The 27,135-nt window shown below is 41.1% G+C and overlaps 1 protein-coding gene across 2 annotated transcripts in view; it reads right to left on the bottom strand.

The window, feature by feature from the left end:
• PDK3 (pyruvate dehydrogenase kinase 3) overlaps window positions 1-27,135 on the bottom strand; it is a 66,574-nt gene that overhangs the window by 28,911 nt on the left and 10,528 nt on the right. For both annotated transcript variants that reach the window (XM_082375792.1, XM_082375791.1), the window contains exons 2-5: window positions 14,805-14,946; window positions 10,969-11,040; window positions 6,809-6,993; window positions 5,093-5,182 (exon numbers count right to left, since the gene is read on the bottom strand). In XM_082375792.1, coding sequence (XP_082231918.1) covers window positions 5,093-5,182; window positions 6,809-6,993; window positions 10,969-11,040; window positions 14,805-14,946 — 489 coding nt within the window. The remainder of the gene's footprint in view (window positions 1-5,092; window positions 5,183-6,808; window positions 6,994-10,968; window positions 11,041-14,804; window positions 14,947-27,135) is intronic.

Below are 27,135 nucleotides of genomic sequence, written 5' to 3'. Positions count from 1 at the left end.
AGCTGCTTCGCGGGTTCATGCAGTTGCAGAATCTGAAACCAGTCTCCACTGTTGTCTTAAGGGAAGAGGCTATTAAGAAATGAAAAACACGGTTTGAAAGAAGTGGTGGGGAACAGGGAGCAGCGCAGTCCTTGCCCCTCGCCCCATGAGTGTGAGGGTAGAAGTGTGCTGGCGGAGGTGACATTCCCCGTGGCAGAGGGGCATTGGGGGGTGATCATCATGGGATACAGCTTTGCCAGGAGCCCAGGCTTTAAGTTGTGCCAGACGAGTGGTAGGAATGGTTACATGAGAGGATGGAGTAAAATGTGTTCATGGTAACTGGTGGACTCATTGGGTATAAAGTCAAAAGGGGCAGGAGAAAGAGTGAAGATAAAGCTGTGAGTGAGCGCGGGAAGAGGGAGAGGGTGGGAGGCGACCTGGCCCAGGGTCAAAACCTCGACTAAAAAGGCCAAAGAAAGCAGGAGGCACAAACTTCTAGTTTCTTTCTTTCAAATACTGATCCAACTGTTTTGCACACAATCTTCCACTACTCTTTGGTATGAAACTTCTGTCCCTGAGAGGAGTGATGCAAGCGTGGATGAGAGTAATTCCAGCCCTTGAGGAATTTACACCCCCATGAGAGAGACCAACAGAAGTACAGAACGATGCCAAGACCAGGCAGGATGTAATAAGTCCAGTAAGAGCCACACAGGCAGTAAGTGCTCAAAACAACGGCTTCTGCTCTCCTCCAGCGTCCAGCCTCATCCTCTGATTCACTTGAGCGCTGCTTCATCCCTCTGCCCTAACAACTGCCGAGAACTCTCCGTTACTTCTCTACTTACACTGACTCATGGTTAAAATCTCTCTAAAAAATTAGTGAGAGACTTTTTGTGAAGAAACAATGAGATGCTAAAAAGAAGTATGTTTTTTTAACATCTTTACTAGAGTATAATTGCTTTACAATGGTGTGTTAGTTTCTGCTTTATAACAAAGTGAATCAGCTATACATATACATGTATCCCCATATCTCCTCCCTCTTGCGTCTCCCTCCCACCCTCCCTATCCCACCCCTCTAGGTGGTCACAAAGCACCGAGCTGACCTCCCTGTGCTATGCGGCTGCTTCCCACTAGCCATCTATTTTACATTTGGTAGTGTATATATGTCCATGCCACTCTCTCACTTCGTCCCAGCTTACCCTTCCCCCTCCTCGTGTCCTCAAGTCCATTCTCTCTCTACGTCTGCGACTTTATTCCTGTCCTGCCCCTAGGGTCTTCAGAACCATTTTTTTTAAAGGGAGTATGTTTTTACAACTTTATTATGAAGAATTGCAAACGTTGACGGAAGTGCAGAGCACAGTGCAGAGAGTCCTCGTGCACTCGTCACCAGCCTCAACACTTCTCAACACAGCCTGATCTTTTTCACTGCCCTCTTCGTAATTCCGAAGCAAATCCCACAAGGCATTTCATACCATGTGTGATATTTCAAAATACCTCTCTCGAAGCTAGGACACCTTAAAATAACCACAATACCAGTATCATACCTAAAAAAATTAACAATATTTCTTGAAATATTTCATCAAATATTCAATTGTCTTATAAATGTCCTAAATGTTTTAAAATATTTTATAATTTATGCCAGAAACAAAAGCAAAGGCACCAACTTATTATATAATCAATGGTATAAATGAGAAGGCAAATGACTCACGTGATGCCCAAGGATGCTCATGAACTTGTCTACCTACAGCCCTTCCTGGGTGCTAGTGCTGCTTCAGGAGCTCTACATATATTAACTCACTTAACCCTAGGATATAGCTGAATTGCCAAGAGCACCATTTTATTGATGAAGAAACTGAGGCCCAAAGAGGTTATGTAACATGTCCAAGGTCACCTAGCTAACCTAAATGTCTATCAACTGATGAATAGATAAAACTAAATGCAGTCTATCCATACAATGGAATATTATTGGGTCATAAAAAGAAACAAAGTAACGATTTATGCTACAACATGGATGACACTTGAAAACATTGTGTTAAGTGAAAGAAACCAATCACAAAAGACCACATACTGTGCGATTTCATTTATATGAAAGGTCCAGAATAGGAGTATCTATAGAGACAGCAAGTACTGGGTTGGCCAAAAGGTTTGTTTAGTTTTTTCCGTAAGATGGCTCTAGTAGTAGCACTTAATTGTCTTTAACTTCATTTGAAACAATTTTGTTAGATTGTATGTGACAGCTGTCACATCAGTGTGCATTTAAAAAAAGACATCAAAATTGGTGAATTTTTGTGTAGCCATTTTAATATTGAAGATGGAAGAAAAAAAGCAACATTTTTGGCCTATTATGTTCTATTATTTCCAGAAAGGTAAAAATGCAACTGAAACGCAAAAAAAGATTTGTGTAGTATATGAAGAAGGTGCTGTGACTGATCGAACATGTCAAAAATGGTTTGAGAAGTTTCGTGCTGGAGATTTCTCGCTGGAAGATGCTCCACGGTTGGGTAAACCAGTTGAAGTTGATAGCGATCAAATCGAGACATTAATTGAGAACAATCAACGTTATACTATGTGGAAGATTGCTGACATACTCAAAATATCCAACATGAGCACTGAAAATCATTTGCACCAGCTTGGTTATATGAATCACTTTGATGTTTGGGTTCCACATAAGTGAAAAAAACGTTCTTGACAGTATTTTGGCATGCGATTCTCTACTTAAATGTAATGAAAATGTTCCGTTTTTAAAACAAATCGTGACTGGTGATGAAAAGTGGATACTGTGCTACAGTGTGGAATAGAAGAGATCGTGGGGCAAGCGAAATGAACCACCACCCACCACACCAAAGGCCAGTCTTCTTGCAAAGAAGGTGATGTTGTCTATATGGTGGGATTGGAAGGGAGTCCTCTATTATGAACTCCTCCTGGAAAACCAAACAATTAATTCCAACAAGTACTGCTCCCAATTAGACCAACTGAAAGCAGCACTCGACCCGAAAAGCGTCCAGAGTTAGTCAACAGAAAACGCATAATCTTCCATTAGGATAATGCAAGACCGCATGTTTCTTTGATGACCAAGCAAAAACTATTACAGCTTGGCTGGGAATATCCGATTCATCTGCCATATTCACCAGACACTGCACCTTCAGATTTCCATTTATTTCGGTCTTTACAAAATTCTCTTAATGGAAAAAATTTCAATTCCCTGGAAGACTGTAAAACGCACCTGGAACAGTTCTTTGCTCAAAAAGATAAAAAGTTTTGGGAAGATGGAATTATGAAGTTGCCTGAAAAATGGCAGAAGGTAGTGGAACAAAAGGGTGAAGATGTGGTTCAATAAAGGTCTTGGTGAAAATGAAAAATGCGTCTTTTATTTTTACTTAAAAACGGAAGGCACTTTTTGGCCAACCCAATAGATTAGTGGTTGCCTAGGGCTGGGGAGAGGGGTAGTGGGGAGTGACTGCTAATGGCTATGGGGTTTTCTGGGGGGTGATGAAAAAGTTCTAAAATTGGATTATGGTGATGGTTGCACAACTCCGTAAATAAACTAGAAACCCCTGAATTGTACACTTTAAATGGGTGAATTGTATGGCATGTGAATTGTACCACAATAAAGCTTTTTGTTAAAGTAAATTACCGAAAAGTTGAACATTTCTCAAGCCAAGGAATATTTATTGACCATCTACACAGGCATATACTAAGTTCTATGTGAGTCACAAAACAAGTATAAGACAAACACCCTGACTTCAAATTGCTTGCAGTTCAAGAGAAAAGGCACACATGCAATATATTATAATGCACTTTTGCTTTATGAGTGTGTGCCTTTTTTCCTAAGGGCAGTCAACTATCTGAACCAGGTTTCCTGAATCATAAAAGCCACTGGGCTAGGCCCAGATGAACATACAGGTGGTGATAAGACCAATCCTGCTTCCCTCCCCTGCTGGGGGCCTACAGAGGGTTACCTTGTGAGAGAGAAACCTACATACAGGATTCTTAGGGTGCTGAAGCTGAGCCTATTCACTTATAACTGAAGTAATGTGAGTAAATATTTTCTAACTAAACAGAGGCCAGGGCAGGCTGACAAGCCCAGCCTGAGCTCAGGCCACCGGTGGGATGCCCAGGGTAACCAAACAGCACAGGTTTTCCTTAGCTTTAGTGGCTGAAGATCTGGTCGGTTCCCCCACTGGGGAGGCTGTCCACATGGGGTCCCGTTCCTTGGCCCTCCAAGCTCCAAGAGCAAAGGTCACTCTGCTTGAGGCAGGCTTGAGAGCTCTGCCAAGGAGACAAGGCCCTCGTCTGCCTCCTACTCATTTAGCTACACAATCCAGAAAAAGTAAGAGCAACAGAGATCCCAATGAAGATCGGGGAGAGCTATGGTCCTGAGACTAGTAAGGTGTGTGTTTAGATGAGGAGAGGAGGGCCACAGGAGGAGACACAATCTAGGAAAGGGGACAGTCTGGGGATCTGAGGCTGCAGAGAATAACCCTAACACCGAAGAAAACTGAAGAGGTCCAGGAACCTGGTGGATCACTTACAACCAGGAAGGCTTTCTGGAGCTAGCAGTTATCTTAAATGAAAAATGAGGAGACTGCTGTTCAAATTCCAAGCGCCCAGGCACTAGGAACATATGGCTCTAGGGTTCTGTGCTACCCTGAGGCTGCTGGAACAGAGGCCAGCTCCACAGCCAGGGAACCCGTGAAGCCCAAATGCCATGTAGATTCTAAAACCTGGAGCGCATGTCAGAAAGACGTATACATTTTACAAACACGTGAATTCAGCTGAACTTTATAACAGGGGTTTGCATTCTCTGAAATTTTCAGACAGTGGTGGCAATTGAATCTTAAGACTCTTAAGCTAACAAATATTTACTGTTTAGCGGGAACTATAAGAAAAGCCTTAGTCAATGAAGTAGAAACTCCGATTTTGAACATTACTAATTATGCATCGCTTCCTGAGCCACCTAGAAAGAACATGGCATATTTGGATCAAATGGCTTGGGCCCAAAGTGGCCTGATGAACCAGCAAACAGTTCAGCGCCATAACCCTACAGCCAAGCTGCCTCAACGAAACCACAATCCTACTGGAACCACAACCGCTAACGTTACATTGGCCTCCTTACCTTTCACAACATCAGCCACGTTGCAAGTGGGATCAATGCTTCCTATGTGTTTGGGATGCGCAGGATTGGTGTCACCGCCAAACAGAAGTGCTAAACAAACACAAGAGAAAAGGGAGAGGATTAAAAACACAGCAGGCTAGGATGGTCAGGCAGAGAAATATGCGGCTTGTAAGTTTTGAAAAGATTTTCTTATTGTGAAAACCGTTTTAGCATCCACAGTGACTTAGCGCAACAGAATCCACTCAATTGGTGGGTGATCAGCTATCAGACAACTGAGGAGGAAGGATGTGCTGTGAAATCTGCCAGGTGCAGTTAGCAGGTCCTAAAGCAGTGACATGGGCCAGGTATCCAACCCACTCTCCCCAACAATGGTGCAGTCTGCACCATTACACCAGGCTTACACAGGGTCTTCACCATGCGCACTTCAAATGCCTCCATTGTGGAGCTTATTTTTCACCGTACTACACACGAACGCTATTTGTGCAAGCGTTTTTAAAAGTACATTTAACTACTTTCATAATATACAAGGTTTGCAAAATTTTACTTCTGAAAAAAACCAAAAGGAGCCCCCAAAGAAAAAAGTAATCTGAATTCAAATGTTTATATGTGTAGCTATTTTTAAATCAAACAAAAATTGGGAATAACTTAGACTTCACAAAAGGAGAATGTTTAAATAAAATAGGTAGAGATTTTAATTATGAAAAAGGACAAATATGGGCATTAGGCCAATACGTAAAGTGCCAACTAATTAAGTGGAAGAAAACCAAGAGGTGTGCAAACTTAATCAATGATCGAAAAACATGTACGTATATATGTAGACACACATATGTAGGTCAGAAAGAAACTGTAGTTATCTAAGTAGTTTAAATAGTATTTGGGTTCTTTTTTTTTCCCCTATAAATTTCCTGTAAACTGTCAAACATTTACATTTTAAACAGACACACATTTAGAACAAACCCACATTTAATAGCTGCATAACATTTGTTTATCCAAATAAAACACATTAGTAAAATGAAGATGCTCTGTCCATTTTCTGACTCAACAAAGAGGGTGAATTAGACTCTAGACACCTGGATGCTTTTTCATAAGAATTACGAAATCGGACAAAGAAACACGCTGAAAATCAGTTTAAAAGTTTTTGTGGAGAGAATTTTAGTTGTTTTTTTTTTCTTATCTGCTTATCAGCCTAGAGAGGAGACTAAAACTCTCAATACAAGATTAGGGTTTGACAATCCCACTTAATCTGATTTCAGTGATCACTGTGAAATAAAAGATCTATTGCTCATATTGCCAACTTGTCAGTTCAATATTCTTAGTATCAATGTTTTTAAAACCAAAAAGGAAAACATGTGACATCCTGAATGAAGACTAGAACAGACCCTAGAGACACTGAAAAGTATTCAGAGATGAACACCCGGCTGCCATTAAAGCCGGTCCCTCACCCCCACCAGGAATGTAACAGCAGAGGCTTAAAAGGCAGGCAGTGGTCCTGTCTTGAATATGAGCACCCAAAAGCCTTTAAAGGATTTCTTTTAACAGAGAGTTCTAGTGATAAGCTTTTTCATAGATAGGACTCACTTAGGAAAAACTGAACTAGAAATGAAATTTCTAGACAAAAATGCAGATCAGTAAATTAAAAATGAAGCAACAGGAAAACATTTTGGAGAAATCACTCTGGTTATCTTTTCAAAACTGGACCAAGAAAACCCAACTTACTGTGCTGGTTAATAAGCATGCGGAAAGAGATGCGGTTGGTATAAAACCGGTCCAGAAAATACTGGATGTTACTGCTAATGAACGGATCAAACCCAAACTTCTCCTTGTACTCGATCACTCCTTGGGCCATTGTAGGAACCACATCATTGTGTCTATTTCTGACTTTAATTAGAACTTGTAGAAAGCTGTGTGGGAAGGAAACAAAAAAATGGTCAAAATGGTCAAAATCTCATGGGCTAATGTATAAACTTCCCAGGTCTATCTCAGGACTATTTACCTGTTGGTATTTTTATAAGGCAGAGACATCATTATCATCATAGGCTACAAGGAAGTACTCATGAGAAACTAAAGTATTACTCAGTTTTTGCTTGAAACTTTCTACAGAAAGTCTTCCTTCAGAGATACAAAAAGTAGAAGGTTCTAGTAAAGAAAAAAACGCTCAAATACCTTTTTAGGAATCCACTGACTTTCTGGATAAGTGATTACTAATAAAACAAATTCTATAAATGTTTGCTGAACACATAATTGCAGAATATATTAATATTTCTTCTGAAAACATGAAGACAATACCAAAAATCTCCAACGATTTATTATGGCGTCTTAAAGAAATAGCTTCCATGAAGAAATAATGTCAAACTTTTTAAGAATAAAATTTTGAAACGTATTTCTCACAGCAGTAAAATACGGTGATGAAATGTAGACAGAACAAAGGTGATTAAGACAAACCTATTCAAGAATTCCAGTATATTACTGTAAAGGTGCAGAGGGGAAAATATATTGAGAATGGTAACTAAGAACAGAAAGACAAGTCAATGGAACCAAATAAAAAGCTTGGAACCAGGATCAAGGGTGAATGAGTATGTGTGTGTAAAAATTCAGCATATCGATAAAGTGACAAGTCAGTAGGAAAACAAATTAGTTGGGACAGCTGGCTAACAATTTAAGTCACACCTCAATTTTAAGCTTTAAGCCCAAAAATGGGTTAAAAAACTTAAATGTAAAAGGGTGAAATTGTAGAAAAGGACAAAGAAAATCAGCTGAATAAGTATATAACCTTGGAGTAAAGGGAGGCTGTTCATTATACCAAAGGCAGAAACCATGATGAAACAAATAATAGGACTATGCAGGATTTCAGCAATTTTATAGGGACACACATTATAAAGTCCAAAAAAAGTGAAAGCTGGGAAAAATATATTCACAAGAGTTACTATTCTTAGTGAAGGAAAAGATGACCACCCTAACAGAAAACTAGGCAAGGGGCCTGGTATCAATAGAAAATGTACCAGAGGAAACGCAAACACCAACAACCTCACCTTCAAAATAATAAAAGAAAAGCAAATTAAAACAATGCAACACTATTCTCCGCTTACAGACTGGCAAAGGATAACCAGTCAGCCAGAGTGTGGGAGCATAACTGATGCATTTCTAGGGGCAATTGAGCAGCCTATATCAAAAGCCAAAGAAAGTCATTCCACTCCCAGGAATTGATTCTAGGAAAATAACTGGACAAGGCCAACAGCTGTATTTAAGGGCTGTTCTTTACAGCACTGCTTATAGTAGCAAGAAAACCACGAACTATTCTAATACCCAATGACAGGAGGTCAAATCATATGAGTTATCTGCAGATGGACCACTATGAAACTGCTAATAATGGTGTAGATCTATAATGCTGACACTGTTATTTTTGTAAAACACACACACACACAACATTCTACACATATAGAAATATATATGCCTAGTTAAAAGTGTAAATGGAAGGAAAATGTTAACAGTGGTTGTCCCCCAGTAATGGAAATTTGGAGTGACCTTATTTACCCAAATAGTCTTATTTTCTCAATGATGAAATATTTCTGTAACAAATACATATGTGCAAAGACAGCAAAGATGAATAAATCAACTCAGAAATTAGAAGGTCATAATTATTCACAAGAAATTTTCTAATGGACCATTTATCCTTTACATAATGCTCTTCCCATCGTATTCATAAATTAAATATTACTAAACTGAAACAATTCATTACAGTAGAAAAGTGCCTCAACTTATCTGAGGGGAGGAGACTTGCTTCAACGGTTCAATTCTCAGACTACTTCCCCAATCTTCTGGGGCTCTTCTAAACTTGATCATTATGACAAACATCCTTGTCCTCTAAGCTACTTTCACTTTACTGAAATGGTTTCCCTGCCCATGACTGCTATATAACCTCTCACTGATAAGAAAAGGCTGCTACGATGAGCAGAACTCCCCATTCCTTCCTTCATTGCAAACATCAGGCTTCTACAATCCCAAGTCTCTTAACTAGCTTCATGGCAACCTGGACAAGTTACTAAACATCACTGAGCGAGAGCTATTATCATTACAATCTCATACACATTGGATCCAGCACTTGGCAGTTTCCAAAGCAGGCTCGCGTCCATAAATCGCATCTGACTGATAACCTGTTCCAGAAACTGAGACAGGACTCCAGGAAACACACGGCAGAAATTTAATATCATAAACTTCCACAAATCTATATCCCAAAATTTGAAGCTATAGAGGTCAGTCCTAATTTGGAGGGTATCAGCCAAACTGTAACTAGCTAATGACTTTTGAGAAACCAAACTTCTGAGTTCATTTAACTTTGATAACTTAAACGACAGCAAGGCCTTACAACAAGGAAAACACTACAGCTGGGGGCTCTAATCCAATGCCTCCCCTTCCACATTTCAGAGGCCCATTAGCAAAACACCTAGCAAAGTATAAAACAGGTCAGGACTTTTTTCCCTTTGTATTTTAATTTGTAACTACATTTCAGCTAGCTACTCATGACTCAGACCAGCAGTTCTGGCAGTATGGCGCATTGCAAAGAGCAATGTACCAAGGAAGAGGAAACATGATTTACAGATCCAGCTCTGCTCCTAACTAATGTTACAATCTTGGGGAAGTCACCTCACATCTTGGACCTCAGTTTTCTTATCTGTGAATTGAGAGAGCTGGGTTAAATGCCTCCAGCTAAGGTCTCTTATGTAACGCGGTGCTTCTTCGTTCTTTTTATGGAACACCTACATGTAAGGCATTTGGTGTCACGATGATGTGGGTCAGGTTTCTACTTAGAAAGAAATTCCTCAGCACAACAGGCCTGCCATATGCATTCACTGATGGGTACGTGAAAGAGGAGGAAAGTAATGTGAAGGGGACACAATTTCTCTTGGGGGTGAAAAAATCACTCTCAGAGCTAGGGTCAGCGTTTCCTGGTTAAATGAAAAAGAAAAACCAGAAATATTTTCCATCAGCATGAGAATTTAGCAGCCTTCGTGCCTAACAGCAGCAACAGAATTCAGAATAGCTGTTCTGTTAATAGCATACTCTTTTATGCTGCTCCAAAATAAAAGCATTATTGATTCTCTGAGCTCAAATGTAGTATCGCATTGAAAATTTAAAAACAAATTGTAAAGGACTAAGTACATAAACTCATGTATACACAGAGGCCAGTGCGTTCTTAAAACTACCACTAGGTGGAACATTTACTGCAATATTTACAGTGAGTGCCCAGCACCAGTTCACCAGAAGACAAGTATTAAGAATTAGATCATGGGGCTTCCCTGGTGGCGCAGTGGTTGAGAATCTGCCTGCTAATGCAGGGGACACGGGTTCGAGCCCTGGTCTGGGAAGATCCCACATGCCGCGGAGCAGCTGGGCCCGTGAGCCACAACTACTGAGCCTGCGCGTCTGGAGCCTGTGCCCCGCGACGGGAGGGGCCGCGATAGTGAAAGGCCCGCGCACCGCGATGAAGAGCGGTCCCTGCACCGCGATGAAGAGTGGCCCCCACTTGCCTCAACTAGAGAAAGCCCTCGCATGAACCGAAGACCCAACACAGCCAAAAATAAAATAAAATAAATAAATAAAGTAGCTATAAAAAAAGAAAAGTGCTTTAAAAAAAAAAAAAAAAAAAAAAGAATTAGATCATGAAGCGTAATTGGAAGGGTCATTATTCCCTTGGTACTATGTTAAATTCTTAACTCAAATTTTAAAAAACTGCAACGTTGAGTTCTTACCCATTAAGAAACCTAATGCTTTCGGCCAAGTTGTACTTCTTGGTTCTTAATGACATGAGTTCCATTTACCAAAACATTTTTTAACCTAGATATTTTGACTTTTTCAGTTAAGTCTGGTACCATACTTACTTATCCAAGACGTGTGGATCTTCAGGGCTCTTATTTTCATATTCTAGAAGTTCAAGAAAACTCTGCATATACCTGAAAACAAAGAGATACTATGTTAGTTGCCTACCCTACATCCATCCTCCTTTCCCTTTTCCTTAGGAGTACACTAAATTTCCACCCAGGTATCCATCCAATCCCCTCCACCCGCCATGTAGCCCAAGTGCTTCCGGGGAAGCTGATACCATGCAAAGCTCCTGGGTGGCCCGGTTTTTCTCTTGGTAATCCTATTTCTCTTGTCACTAATTCCTAATTAGTCCGATAGTTCTGGCCTAAGCCTGTCACTGAGTCGCATTTCCCTGGACACAGGGACTGGCTCAGGAATGGACATCACTGCCTCGATTCAGGCCAGTAAAATAAGAGAGCAGACTTGCTGGCGGTCTTTGGGAGAGAAATTAACTTGCTCTGCTTTTGGACAATGTGGTCCATGGATGTAAAGCCTGGAACTGCTGCAGCTATTCTGTCACCAGGAGAAAATCCAGCCAGAAAATGAAGCCGACCCCATGGAAAGTAGGGCCTTGATAATCTCGTGAATCTCTGAATCAAACCAACAGGAAAACCTCATCCTATGGCTGGATCTTATAGTTACAATTTATTGCTTAAGCCAGGTTTAGTTGGATTTTCTGCTACTTGCTAACACACATGTCCTAACTGATACACCAAGTCTATAGTTTGATTACCAAAAAAAGTGCACAGAAAATTTAAGAAGCACGTGTGTGACCCTGAAGTGCATGCTAAGAACTTAGGACTAGGGGAGTTGCCTGGCGGTCCAGTGGTTAGGACTCGGTGCTTTCACTGCCATGGGCCTGGGTTCAATCCCTGGTTGGGGAACTAAGATCTTGCAAGCTGCATGGCACAGCAGGAAAAGGAAAAAAAAAAAAAAAAAGAACCTAGAACTAGAAATAAAGAAGGTTCCTTCTCAGAGTTAACCTAATTTCATCAACATGTAATGAAGGAGAAAGAATGCCTCTTAGGCCCTCAGAAACAGCTTCTGGGTTAAGAATACCCACATATCTCAGTCAGGGCCAGTATAAGAAATAATATGTCCAACAAAGATATGGAGAACAGAGGAAAAATGGGACTTAGAGAGGCACATTACAGCAGCAGCTACACCCAGACTGGACCTGCCGGATCTGGTGGGGATTCAGAGATTCCAATTACTTAGAGGTGTATGAGCTCTGCTTTGGGTCTTAACATGTCCTGAAAAAATTATCCCTTATTCTAAGTATTTCTAATAATTAATGACTACTAATCCTACTATCCCACTTTGGATAGAGGAAGAGGGCACACCAGTAACTAAAAATGACTGTTAAGCTTATAAATACATAAACAGGAAGGACGTTTTATTAATCAGCCTCACCTGAACTTTGTGACAACGCATGATACTAAAGTATGTTCATTACTGGGTATATTTTTTTTAAAGTTTCTGGGCATATAAGGCTATGAATTAGACATTGTTAAAATCATTAGGTTAAACCACCCTGAGAGGCCACAGTCAGCCATCCACAGTGATGCCCTCTGCCCTGCCACACGTCAGCAGAATTTCAGGCAGGAATCCCATCCTTCTGGAAGGGGATAGTTCATTTAAAGAGCAAAGTCATAAATGGAAAGGAGTCAAAGATTATGCTGAGTTTCCTAGCCTGAAAGTCAAGAAAGCAAGGAGAACACACTCTGACTGAGATGGGCTTCATGGCCTGTTATACTTAAGATCTGTTTTCAAGAGGAAAAGGAAATGGCAAGTAAACGCAATGCATGATCCTGAACTGGACTCATAAATCAGGGGTGGGGGTGGGGATTGCTTAAAAAGAAAAGCACTATTAGGACAACTGATGAAAGACAGAAGGGTCCACATATTAGATAATATTACTGTATCAATGTTAAATTTCCCAAATTGGATAATCAAACTGTGGTTTTCTAAGAGTTGTTCTAAGGAGATACACACTAAAGTATTTAGGGGTAAAGGGGCATGATGTGTACCATTAATCCAAATGGTTCAGAAAAAAATAATGTATTTTATGTGTGTATGTGTGTACCATACATATATATATATATATATTGAGAGAGGGAGAGAGAATATGAATGAGAATGATAGAACAAATGTTGCCAAATGTTAACAATTAGTGAATCGGGGTGCAAGGATATGGGAATTCTTGCTACTAGTCTTGCAAACCCTTCTGTTAAATACACAATTATTTCAAAATTGAATGTTTAAAAAAGAAAGGGAAGAAGTAACATGCACATGTTTGCAATGGCTATGGAAGAGAAATAGTAAGGAGACCCAAAAAAAAAAAAAAAAAAAGAGCTGACTCAGTAATCTCAGTCAGCAATTTGCCAGCAATTCACTCTGAAGCCCCTGAAGTGACTTTTACATAAGTGATAGTAAATGTTTGACTGTCACTGCCACCATGACTGGGGACTTGAAAGTCAGCTAGCTTACCTAGAATTCCCAGCACAGTAGCTAGCCCCAAGAGTGCTTATATACTTTCTGCTGGAAAATCTCTAATCATGGTCTTGGAGCAATAAAGAAGTCTCAAGCAAACAAGTACTTGCTGTTCCTGAAACAAGCTATGAGTTTACGGTAGAATCCAAGTGACCTTGAGATGGAAGCCATGGTCGCCACCTCTTTGAGCTTTCTGGGGTCCTGGGGCCCCTGCACCTGCCTCAGTGAGGGGCTGCTGCTTGTCTGGGACAAGGATGGACCACCCAATACAGTGTTTCTCAGATGATTCATTCTCAACCCTAAGAATTTATTATAATCAGTATTACTGAGGAATGACTGTTGAATGGCTATCTTCTTTCAGTAGCCCAGCCTCCGTTAATACTCTAGATGCCAGCTAATTCATGGCTCCACTCTCCCCATATCTGTCCACATCATTCCCGTCCCCTAAAGTGCTCTCCCTGTCCCTGTCAGTTCCACCCCCCCACCAAGGGGCAGCGCAGACCACAGTCGGCACCTCCCTCCCCCAGGCCCCCATGGCACCTCCTCGGTGCTGGCTTGAGAGCACTTTGTGCATCTGGCATCCTGAACCCCTCCAGCTTTCTCCACGGGGACTTCTTTTTTGCTTGTAGAATACAGAGGAAACAAGCAAGCGTTTCTCAAATCTATGCAAATCCCTTTCTAAAAATACACCACCTGGTCTTCCCTCCTACCACTCACCCATCCCACTCTGCCTACTGAGTGGGCAGTTTAGTCACAAATTCAACTTCCTCAATTAGACAGCACGTGCTTTAAGCATCAGAGCTACACCTGACTGAATGCTAACATACTCCGTGAAGATACTTCAGACTTTTCATGGGGGAGATGAGGCACAGCAGGTAGCTCATATTTTTCACACAGGAGGTTCCCCTTTAAATGACTTAATTTGCCCTAAAATAAGTACTGTCTTCTAAAAACTTCTTTAAAAGGAAAACAGAAAAAACACGGCAGAGACTGGATCAAAGAAGCAACATCCCCCTATCCAAAGAATTGCAGACCTGCTCACATGGGACACTGCATTGCTATTCTTTTATATTTTTCTGTACTTTCCCATTTTCTTCAATGAAAAATCACATTTATAACCAGAAAAAATTTGAAAAGTCAAGAAAGTGTCTAGTACAGTTGAAAAGTTTTTTCCTTAGGACAATTATACACTGTCAGTTAAAATAAAAAAACCCCAACTTTTAATTACCTGGGAAACCCGGCTATCCTGAATGACTCATTCCCACAGAAGCAGTACGTGTACTTTTAGGGAGAATGGTCCCAATGCCAAATGTTCAGTGCATTCTGGGTAGACCCATCTGAAGCCACATTATTTACTTACCAACTCTGAACCAATCCCACCGAAGGGCGGTTAAGCAAGTTATCTGGCAGAAGATTAACTTCTCTCATTGTGTTAGCCAGGCGCACAGGAAGCTCCTTTCGTAGGAACATATATGAAGTTTTCTCACATGCATTATCTCTCCCTATTAAGAGATGAAAAATGTTCCATGATTTTATAATCTAACAGATGGAATAATAAAATGTTCTCATGGTAGCCCAGTGACTGGTCGGGAAGAGAAAATTAAGTAATCTTGCAGTCTCTAGTTAAATCTTTATCCTCTGAAATAGCAAGTTTAAGAAAATAATTTAATTAGAACAGAAAAAGAACATTTATTCCAAGAGGCAACGTTGAAAGCAGTGTTTTTCCCTCAGCACAAATACATCCCTAGTGTTACCAGTGGCGGTACAAAAGTAACCTGGGACATAATCTGAATTTGTTTTCAAATAAACGCTGTGGGAAAACTGCCAAGTACAAAAGTAGGAGAACATGTAAATCCACTCCTGTTCATGGGGGTTTCCAGAAGGCAACAGACCCATTCATTCCACAACTATTCACCTACTGCGGGCCGACTGCTTCCTAAGATTTTCTTCAAATGTGTTTCTTCAGGGACCAGGAAGCAGCCACAGACCCCAGCTCTGACCGAGACACAGGATTCGGGAGGTGCCCGAGAAGCCAGCTCACAGGTGCCCTCAGAAATGGAGTGATGGACTACAGCACGTCCAAGAGGACGGAGATACAGTGTTGACTAGGAAGACAGAGGTCAGGGAGGGAGTCTTCTGTTGATTGCCTTGGGCTGGCTGTGCACACAATGTACGCGACTAGGGCACAGTGAGAGAAAAGGTACCAGGCCACCTGAAAGAGGAACCCGAGCCCTTTCCCCGGCTGCCACGTGACCAGAGCAGTTCCATGACTGGTCTTGCCCCCAAACCCCAACCTTGCTGTAAACTCAGAGATAGTTGGGGGATAGAGGATGTGATAGAAAAGACATGAGCTTTGGAGACAGAAATGTGCTTCAGCCTCAACTTCTCCATTTACCCTTGGTAAGCTTCTTAACTTCTGAGGCTCAGCTGCCTTCATCTGTAAAATGGGGATGAAACGTCAGTTTTTGTAAAGACTACATGTGACAACATGTATGGAGCCCAACACAGAGCAAGTGTTCGGCGATCATTAGTTCTTCTTCTGTCCTCTGTGATACTGATGGGTCTGTCCCGACTCTCTCACATTCGGAGAGGCCTGCCTGATGCCCCATATTCCCTGGAGGCCGCTGGGAAATAGGCAACCTCGGGGCCAGGCCCAGAGAGAGGGAAGCAGGGCTCATCGAAAGATCTTCTCCTCCAAACTCTCCTCTTTCTTCCAAATGTGATGAAGGCAGCAATAGAGATTCAGAAGTAAATCCATTCTAACACTTCCAGCCAAATTCTTTCCTGTTCTCATGGAATAAGACTGGAAATAAAAGAACCCACTGTTTGTTTGTTTTTTTTTTTTTGGCCAAGCCGTGCGGCATGTGGGATCATAGTTCCCTGACCAGGGATTGAACACGCGCCTCCCCTGCACTGGAAGCGCGGAGTCTTAACCACTGGGCCGCCAGTGAAGTCCCACAGAACCCACTTTTGAGAGTCATCTGCAGAACGTCTTCCCTCCACTGCCCCCTGCCCCCCCTTCTCCATTTCCAAAAAAAGTCAGAATAAAAGATTACATTCTTGACCCATCCCTCAGTTACCTCATTCTAAGTGAGTAGTATATTGAAGGCCTCCAATAAATCTTTAATCAATAATTCTGCCTTTGCCTTTTCTCCTAAGGGAAATACTCCAAAAAAGGAAGAGGAGTGTAATATCTCAGCAATGACCTTCCAACACTTACTCCATACACATTCATTTGGCCTTAGATGATTAACACTTAAGATGATTCAGGCTGCTTTGCTTTAGATTTTATATATATATATAAATTATATATATATATATATATATATATATATATAAATTCCTAAAATGTTCTGTATATAATTTTTATGGATGGATCATTTTAAGTGCACTAAAAATGTTGATATTTCAAAACTCAGAATGAACCTCATTATAAAATGAAGGACCTATTATCTAAGTTAAAATGTGCATGTACGTTTGCACATACCAGGAGAAATACCTTGTATCCTGGTTAAATAGAAAGGACATTTTTTAAAAAAAAAGCACAAAAGAAATGATGGCGGAGAAGGAAGTTAGGGAATGGGGAAGAAGCGAGAACCCTGTGGTGTTGAACTGGAACTGGAAATAGCAGTATGACCTCAGGATTTTGAAAAATTCTCTTGAGTTTTTAGGGGTATTGAAAGTTGACATGCTTAAACTTCCACATCCAGAGCACATGAGGAGCAGCACATCAGCAGCATGGGGGGGGCTGGGGGTGGGAGTAGGGTGAAGAGGGAGGGTTGGGGAAGTGACAGCGGTCTGGCAGCTGCCAGGTGGTGAGAGGCAGTCAGGTGCACGTCTCTTCTGGAAATCCACAGGGCTAGACGGCTTTCAGAATTGAAAGGTTTTCAGATTTTAGGAAGGTAAAAAAGAGTACGTGCATCCATTGCGTGAAACAGTCTACTCTACAGACACAGTACAGCTACAGCGCAATCTGTGAACGTCGACACTGAGCAGGGAAAGACCACGGACCCCAAATCACTGCAGGCCAGGTTTTGCCATGGACTTAGTCTGGGCAGCAAAGGTATAAAAAAAGAACTTCAATTTTTTTGAGCTTTTTGGACTTCAGAATTCAGATAAAAAGACTGCTGTCTGGCAGAACAGTAATGCCGAGATCAGATGCCAGAGTTAGACTTGGCTTTGAATCCTGTCCCGAGCGTCCACTGGCTTCGTGAACACCGGCAAGTGTCATTACACGTCAAAGCCTCGGTGTAGCCATCTATAAAATAAGAACAGGACCGATTTTGCAGAGGTTGCAGCAAGGGTTAAAAAGCGCTTAACATTTAACACGAACAGGTTCTTAAAACTGAGATGAGGGGGCTCATTAAATCGCAATCACTAATGATGCCGGCTGGTATAAAGCAGAGCAGCCCAAGGCGGCCGTGGGGTGCCAGATCAAACAGTCTGATGCTCACTAAGCCCTGAGAGCGTGACTGCATTCTGGTTCAGCGCGGTCGCCTGTGCTCACTTGATGATTCTACATAATTAAAAAAGGATTAAAGTATGTTCTGTGTCCCTACCATCCAATTTTATTTATTTTAAAATAAAAGGCCTTGGTGCTTCCATTGGTCAACTCTGCACTAACTGGAAGACTCAACTAACTACTAGGCGTGGCCTGAAATAACCAAAGTTTCAGGAAGCATTTATTCTAGGCTTCTTGGATTATCAGCCTTTCATAAACTAGTGTTGAAAGAAACTTTCTCTCTATACCCACCCCCACCCCCCGCCGGCACCGATTAGACTGCCTCACCTGTGGGAGCGTCTCAATGATTTACTGGAAGAATAGAGAATACTTTCAGAAGTTTGTATTTTTAAAAAAAGAGTACCTGCAAAATCTCAGGTTTTGCCTCCTACATTCTAATTTAGCTTTAGAGACGAATTCTTTGTACTCAGATACCTTAATTATACATCAGCTTAAACAGAGGCATAAGTCTTTTTTAGTTAATTAGTGAGCCTAAAAATAAATATGAAATGCCTGATTTTTTTTAACCTTCCTGTGGTTTTCCTCATATAAGTATTTTATCTTATTTATTAATGTTAAATATTCAGTTTAAATCAAAGGGTTCCAACAATCTTGTTTTTAGTTAACTTACCAAAAAGAAACTTTTGGTTTTATCTGAATGTCCTCTCAAAAGGGTTCTGTTTTTCTAAGGCTTCTGGCATATTGAGTATTTTCCAGTTATTCTTTCCAGTCATTTGACTTCATTTTTTCCCCGCTTACTTGGCTTCTCTACATTCCTTAATTTTGATTTTCTATTTTTATTCTGCATTTCTCCATATACTTCATCTTATTCAAATTTACCGATTAAAATTTTCCCTAGTATCAGTTCAGAAAAAGATGAAGAAGCAGTGGGTGACAGGCATGGAAAATTCTGATTTCGTGAAGCAAATAAGTCACTGGCTTAAATACACTTGTGTATTTCTTCAGTTTTTCTTCCTCTTTTGATGACCCTTTAATTCTCTTCTGTTTTCTGTTTGTTTTTCATACTTTGCCCTTTCATTGAGAAATCGGAGACAATTACTAACTACATTTGCAAAAGGTATGACTGGCTTTGTCTAGAAAGGTTCTAAATGGCTTTCCAGTTCACCAAGACACAGGATAAACAGACACAGAAACACAAACGACTTTTTTTTTTAATTGGGGTATAGTTGTTTTACAATGTTTTGTTAGTTTCAGTAGATTCACAGCGAAGTGAATCAGCCATATGTATACATATATCCCCTTCTTTTTTGGATTTCCTTCCCATTTAGATCACCACAGAGCACTAAGTAGACACAAATGAGTTTTGGTGTTTTTTTTTTTTTTTCCATAAATGACTTCTGATTTAATATGGGGAGCCCTCTCAGTGATGGTCACTGATAAGAAAGGAGCATTTGACCAGCCTTCTGAGAGCAAGAGTTCCGACATTATTCTTTATACGTGGTTTCCACAGTGGCATAATATTTCTGGTGAATCTCTAATCCTCTTTTCGACTAATTTACAGGAAGCAGAAAAAATAATTATTTCTTCGGTTAATGAAATGACCTGATAATGTATCTTATAATTAAAGCAGAGAGCTGAGCACATGCCTCCCAAAAACGTAGTCTCCTGTCTGGATTACTTGAAGGCTATCTTTATCCACATCTTTCAGCTTTAAGGCTTGGTAGGGGATGTTTTAGGAGTGTAAGCAAGGGAATCAGGGAGTGGAAAAGGAGGGCAAAAAATGGAAGAATTACCAGCAAGGCACTAAAACCCAACAGAATGATCAGCTCATTCTGATAATGCTGCTTTTTCTAATTACTGTCAATTAAATCTTTGAGTTTATAATGTATTTTTACCATTAACCATGTTAAAACAGGTAAAATATAACTGAGAAAATAATATTTCAGGGGCAGCTCTTTGATTTTTCTTCAGTTGTATTTATAAGATTTCAACCTTTTGACAACATTGAATTTTAGCATAAGTAATTTATTCTCAAACTTACCAGGGCTATAAACAATAATTAATTGAATAGTCCTTCAGAAGAAACAACCATTAAGTGTGAATGGAGAGCTACCAAATGATTGTGAATATCCTTCAAAAGAATCCCCTCTCTTTCTTTAGCTTCATTCATACTTTGAAAATGTTTGTTTTACTCCATGTCCAGAAATACTATTTCACTGCCTGGGAAGTTTAACAGTTTTCCTTTGTTTGGGAAAACTTATTCCTGAATTTAAAGAGATCAAAATAGGTAGTGGGTTTGGGGTCTACCAAACTTGAGGCTGCATCCACTCTAGGCCGGCCCATTTGGGTTATTATTACTAACAGCGAGCCAGAAACTTCAGAGCCAAAGAGCCAAAGATCAGGTATTTCACACACACCTCATTCCCTATCAAACTCAATGCCCCAACAACATGCAGCTATTACACTATTTCTTTCAGCCCAATGTCTATTTATTATGCTCATAGATGCTGTGGGTCAGGAATTCAGACAAGACACAGGAGGGAAGGCTGGTCTGGGACCTCAGCTGGGAAAACTTAAATGTTGGAAGAGTGACTGGACAGTGGGGGCTGGAACTATCTGAAGGCTTCCAGCTCACATATCTGACCTTGGGCCGCTTACTTAGCGACTGAGATTGCCTACTGAAGCATCGTCAGGTGGCCTCTCCATGGGCTTCCTCACAGCATGGCGATTTGGGGCTGGTTGGATTCCTGTATGGCTTCAGTAAACAAGGCAGAGGCTGCATGGCCTTTTATGACCCAGCTGCAGAAGTCACACAGCTAGTCCCCTTCTGCCATCCTCAACTGTTCTAAGCAGCCATAGACTGCCCAGACTCCAGGGGGAGGGGATCAGACCCCCTGCGTTGGTGGAGGGCTGGCAAGGGCACATCATAGAAAAGCCTTGTCAGGGCCATCTTTGGAAAACGCCATCTGCCCCAAGATGTTCATAAGTGTACAAGATGATTTATTTCTCAAATTATACTTTAAAGCACTCTTCTACTACCTGAATTTGTTTTCTTTGGAGTCACTTTTGGGCCATTTATTTATGTTAGTTTCTCTTGCTGTAGGCTTCCCTCAGATGGCAGGTGATCCTTGCTTGTTCAGTGAGACAGCCTAAGGACTAAGTGAGTACCCAAAACACCTGATTACATAGGGCTTTTGGGTGGGGTCCTAACACCACACCAGCTTCCCTTATTCTCCTTAAACAGTTCTTTCAATGTCTTTAGAGAAGAACCCCCTCCTTGCCCTTCACTTGGCCAAGGGGTAACTGCCTGCCTATTAATGTTCTGATGATCAGGATGGAGGGTAACCCTTCTGTTTGCAGACTTCTGGTTCATTCTCCAGTTTTCACCCAGCCAGTCCTACCTGTCACCCCTGCCCTCTATCCCTGGTGCTGCATTACTGAGGTAGAAGCCCCTCCTGGGGCCACAGTGCCTCCTGAGTATGTTCTAGACCCCAGCTATCCAGTATAGGAGCCATGAGCCATTAGAGGAAATGTGAATATTCAATTATATTATAATATCAATGATAAGTTCGCTGTGATAACTGTATCATGGCTACTAGGAAAGTACTCTCATGCTTAGTCATTACATCTGCAACTTACTCTCAAGATGGTTCAGCCAAAAAGGTGTATATAGAGAGGGAGGGAAGGAGATACGGATAGGGATGGATGGAAGGGGGAAGAAGCAAATATAGCAAAGTAACTCGTGAATCTAGGTGCAAATCATGGGTGTTAACTGTACTGTTCTTATCATTTTTCCTGAGGTCTGAAATTTTACCAAATAAAAGGTTTGGGACAGACACTGTAAACAACCTAAGTATCCAACAATAAGGGAATAGTCAAATAAATTACAATACTGCATATCTACATAGAGAAATATGCAGTCATTAAAGAGTTTTTAAAACTCAACAACAAAAAAAACAAACAACCCTATCCAAAAATGGGCAGAAGACTGAAATAGATATTTCTCCAAAGACATACAGATGGCCAATAGCACATGAAAAGATGCTCAACATCACTAATTATTAGAGAAATTCAAATCAAAACTACAATGAGGCACCACCTCACACCAGTAAGAATGGCCATCATTAAAAAGTCTACAAATCACAAATGCTGGAAAGGATGTGGAGAAAAGGGAACCCTCGTACACTGTTGATGGGAATGTAAGTTGGTGCAGCCACTATGGAAAACAGAATGGAGGTTCCTCCGAAAGCTAAAAATAGAATTACCATATGATCCAGCAATCCCACTCCTTAGCATATATCTAGACGAAACTATAATTCAAAAAGATACATGCACCCCTATGTTCATAGCAGCACTATTCACAACAGCCAAGACGTGGAATCAACCTAAATATCCATCGACAGATGAATGGGTAAAGAAGATGTGGTATATATATACAATGGAATACTACTCAGCCATAAAAAGAACGAAATAATGCCATGTGCAGCAACATGGATGGACCTAGATATTATCATACTGAACGAAGTCAGAAAGACAAATACCATATGGTATCACTTATGTGTGGAATCTAAAATATGACAAATGGGGACTTCCCTGGTGGCACAGTGGTTAAGAATCCGCCTGCCAATGCAGGGCACATGGGTTCGAGCCCTGGTCCGGAAAGATCCCACATGCCGCGGAGCAACTAAGCCCGTGAGTCACAACTACTGAGCCTGTGCTCTAGAGCCCGTGAGCCACAGCTACTGAGCCCGTGTGCCACAACTACTGAAGCCCACGTGCCTAGAGTCCATGCTCCACAACAAGAGAAGCCACCGCAATGAGAAGCCCGCACACCACTACAAAGAGTAGCCCCCGCTCGCTGCACCCACGCACAGCAACAGAGACCCAACGCAGCCAAAAATAAATAAATAAATAAATAATTTAAAAAATATGACAAATGAACCTATTTACGAAATGGAAACAGGCTCACGGACATAGAGAACAGACTGGTGGTTACCAAGGGGGAGGGGGTTGGGGGAGGGCTGGAGTGGGGGGTTGGGGTGAGCAGACGTGAGCTTTTATACATGGAATGCATAAACAACAAGGGCCTACCATATAGCACAGAGAACTATATTCAGTATCCTATGATAGGGACTTCCCTGGTGGCCCAGTGGTAAAGCATCTGCCTTCCAATGCAGGGGACACAGGTTCAATCCCTGGTCAGGGACCTAAGATCCCACATGCCGTGGGGAAACTAAGCCCGTGCGCTGCAACTCCTGAGCTTGCGCACCTCAACAGAGAGCCTGCGTGCCGCAAACTACAGAGCCCACGTGCTCTGGAGCCTGCGTGCCACAACTAGAGAGAGAAAACCCGCACCTAGAGAGAAGCCACACCTAGAGAGAAGCCCGCATACCACAACAAAGACCCAAAGCAGCCAAAAAAATAATAAAAGAAAATAAATAAAAGTAAATATAAAAAAAAATAATATCCTATGATAAACCATAACGGAAAAGAATATTTTAAAAAAGAATGCATATATGTGTAACTGAATCACTTTGTTGTACAACAGAAATTAACAGAACATTGTAAATTAACTATACTTCAATTTTTAAAAAATAAAATGAGTTTTTAAAGAAAATAGCAGTCTTCTGAAAAAGGTCTTCCTATAACTAGAGCCGTTTTATTATTTTAAAGAAAAACACCCTACTAGAGCCATTCTATTCTAAAAACAAACAAACAAAAATCTCATACAGAACGTGCTACTATATGCAGATCTTCCTAATGGGGTCTGAAGCCCATGCTACCCTTCATGTAATGGTTTTTGATGCTCTTGTAAGAAAAGAGGGTACAGGGTGATCATGACAGGGTTCTTAATTAAGGTAAGTGAGGGTTACTGGATCCTTCCCTGAAGGAGATCTGTGTCTGTGCTGAGGGAACATGAGCGACAGCCACTAGTACCTTGATCCTCTCTCTTTAGAGATCCTATTTGTTGACTCTTTTGAAATATATGTATCCATGAACAGATTAGTGAGAAACCTGCCCCTCTGTATGCCAGATAAGGCCAAACCAAGTTGTGAGTAGATTTCACCATGGGCCCACAATTTGTGCCCTTGGCTTGGGCAACCCCTCTGTCATCACCCCCAGTCACTGAGGTCTATGTCCCATGGATCCCAAGATTCCTCAAAAAACTGAACAGTCCATCAGCACAATACCTGGCACATTGTAGGTGTTTAATATTTCCTGATTAGAGCTGAAAATTAAAATACCTAGTAAGTTTCAGTATAAACTTACAATAGCAAATAAAATTCAGGGGTTCAAGATAACATTTGCTGGTAATGGTAAATTCCTCTAATAGATCACTTCATTCTGTATATTTGGTTAGGGGTATTCCAATCCTTATAGTTAGGGGAAGAAGAGCCAAAAGGTAGACAGGAAGGTGATGATAAAGTGACAGTAATTGTCAATATGGTGTGTCAGGCCAGAGAGTGGAGAGAAAAGGCAAGGATGTGTTGAGAACTGACATCACAAATAGAGCTTTGACCGGCTAAAGCATACGAGTAGCACTCATAGCCAGAGCCACCACACAGATCCACATCACCCTAATTCCAGAAAGGAGTTTAGGATCTAGTCCTAACGCTGGATTACAGAATGTCTTGTTGTCATGGAAGCAGGAACAGTTAAGTAAATGTCACACTGTACTCATCGTCGAGGTTAATTGAGCAAAACCTTAAGTTAACCATTACAGTGAATGAAGAAGATCCAAAGCCAGTCACGCTCAAAGCACAAATGAGCTGAAAGTGCTATGTTTCTTGGAAAATGATCAGTTTATATAGCTGGGACCTTCAGCCAACAAACTTTAAGATAATTAACATTCAAGGTTAAGAGCTCCCTATGCAGTTTTCATTCTTAGCAGGAAGCTGACTTTGTCCAGGATAATGCTGTGTCACTAACTTCCCATAACAAAAGCATAGCCAACATCTACTGAGCACCTACCATGTGCCATGCGCTGTGCTGCATGTTCTCAAGTTCATGGGTGCAACAGGCCTATGATTCGATGCTATTGTTTCCATTTTGTAGATCAGGACATTGAAGTGTAGTGGGATTAAGTGATTTGCCCAAGCTCGCACTGGTGGTAGGCACCAGAAACCAAGCCTTGAGTACAAGTCCACATAGACCCGTTATCATATTTCCAGGGAGAGACAATAGGCTAACAAGACAATAAACTAACAAGTGTGGGTCCTCAGAATAAAAATTGTTTCTAGTGTAAGTAAATGAAGGAGGTAGCAATCTGATAGCTCCGAAATGATAAGACTAGACAAACATTAGATTATGCAATTTCCAGATTGTCTAAAAGAACAAATTTAGACAAGACCCCAAGCATTACTAATAGAGACTCTGTTTGCTAGAAAGAATTGCACTGTGGCAAATGGTATATTATGTGGTAAGAAATGGTATGTTAAGTTGAAAGAAGAAAAGCATACGTTTAAAAGCTCAATCGACCTGCATTTTAACTGTGGTTTTGCTCCTAACTTTGCTTAGGCAAGATACTTAAACCATCTAAGCTTCAGCGTCTTCATCCAAAAAATGGAAACATCTATTTCACCTGGATGCTGTGAGAATTACACCTACATCTGACTAATATTGTGTCTGGTGGAGAGCGGTACACAAATGTAAGTTCCCTTCGCCTCCTAGAAAGAATAATTTCTGGCTCACTTTGGAAGAGGCAGCCAAGATGTTAGGTCAACAACTAGCTGATGCTTTGGGCAGTCTCTTCATTACTCGGGGCTTCTACTTTCTCATGTGTAAAACTGGGGAGGTTGGACAGATGATCGCTAAGCTCAGGCTCCCACTGAATCAATCTATGAGGAGAAGATTTTGGTTTGTACACTTCACAGTTATTTATCCTACACCAACCTTGCCTAATGTACATTCTGGGACAACTCTGGAGAGAGCATTGCTAGTAGTGAGTAGCCAATGAAAGGAGCTAGAAATCAAGACAAAGAGTACATACATTATAGTTGTTTTCTACCAAAAAACTAAGAAAGAAACAAAGGAAGCCTCCAAGGATGCTCTGGATAAAGGACAATTGGGTTAACACTTCACACGTACCCAGAAAGCACCTTTATTACACGAACCTCCAAGGGAGAGGTAGAGAAAGCATGCCACAAACTCATGGGATGCATACATTTTGGCTAGCCTATATATATTGACATATTTGTCTCGACTTCTCATTTATCTATAAGCCCCTCAAAGGCAGAAACTAAGCCTCGACAATTCCCCAATGTTTCTCAGTTTCCACTCCATTCCGAATCCAGAAAGTTCAACAAATGCTGATGGACTCCTGGGAATTCCCTGGCTGTCCAGTGGTTAGGACTCAGTGCTTTCACTGCTGAGGGCCCGGGTTCAATCCCAGGTTGGGGAACTAAGATCCCTCAAGCTGCACGGCACAGCCAAAAAAAAAAAAAAAATGCTGATGGTCTCCTAAACTCCTTAAGTGTTAACCTTCAGCATCTCACAGACTTTATCCCCTAAAGTGGTTCACAGCTCTTGGGCAAAATTTTTACCAGATCTAACACAGTTCTTAACTCTGGAAGCACATTATAGTCAGCTGGGTAAGTCAAAAATACCAGCACCTAGACCCTCCCTTCAGAGATTGATGTAATTGGCTTCTACAGAGTGAGGGTGGGGGGACAGGTGGCACTAGCTTTAGAAGCTCCCCAGATGATTCTCACAAGCACCCAGGACTGAGATCCACTGACTAGCATCTAACCACAGGAAATTCAACAAGGAATAAACCAAAGAACTCCTCAGGCTCAGACAGTGGCTATTAAGCATCCCCAACTTTTTCATTGACCCATCTATTTTCAGTCTCTATTTTCATGTCTGAGTTTTGTTTCAGCCTCCTAGGAAACTGACCACACTTGAGCGCATTACGTGACCAATGTAGGAATGTTACTATAGCAATGACACTTTACTTTCTATTTCATCTCAGAAGAGAAATTAACCAAATTTATACAAAGTGCACAGTCAGGTATTAAGGAATATCTGCTACCAAGCTTAAGGAAACACTGTACTCTTCTAGAACAGATCCAAGGAAAGGTTCAGGTAAACCCTGAGTATGCTCTGGTCAATGAAGATGTAATAATTTGTTGGGAAAAGATATGTATGTTACACGTTTCAAAGGGCCCTACTGTCTTCCGGCCAACAACACATGGGAATACTTAACTTCATGCTTTGAGAAAATGTTAAG

Source organism: Balaenoptera borealis, assembly GCF_965194805.1.
Source record: "Balaenoptera borealis genome assembly, chromosome: X".
In the NCBI taxonomy this organism is placed as follows: domain Eukaryota; kingdom Metazoa; phylum Chordata; class Mammalia; order Artiodactyla; family Balaenopteridae; genus Balaenoptera; species Balaenoptera borealis.
Note: the sequence above shows the minus strand (reverse complement) of the source record. Positions and strands in the feature narration are given on the sequence as shown.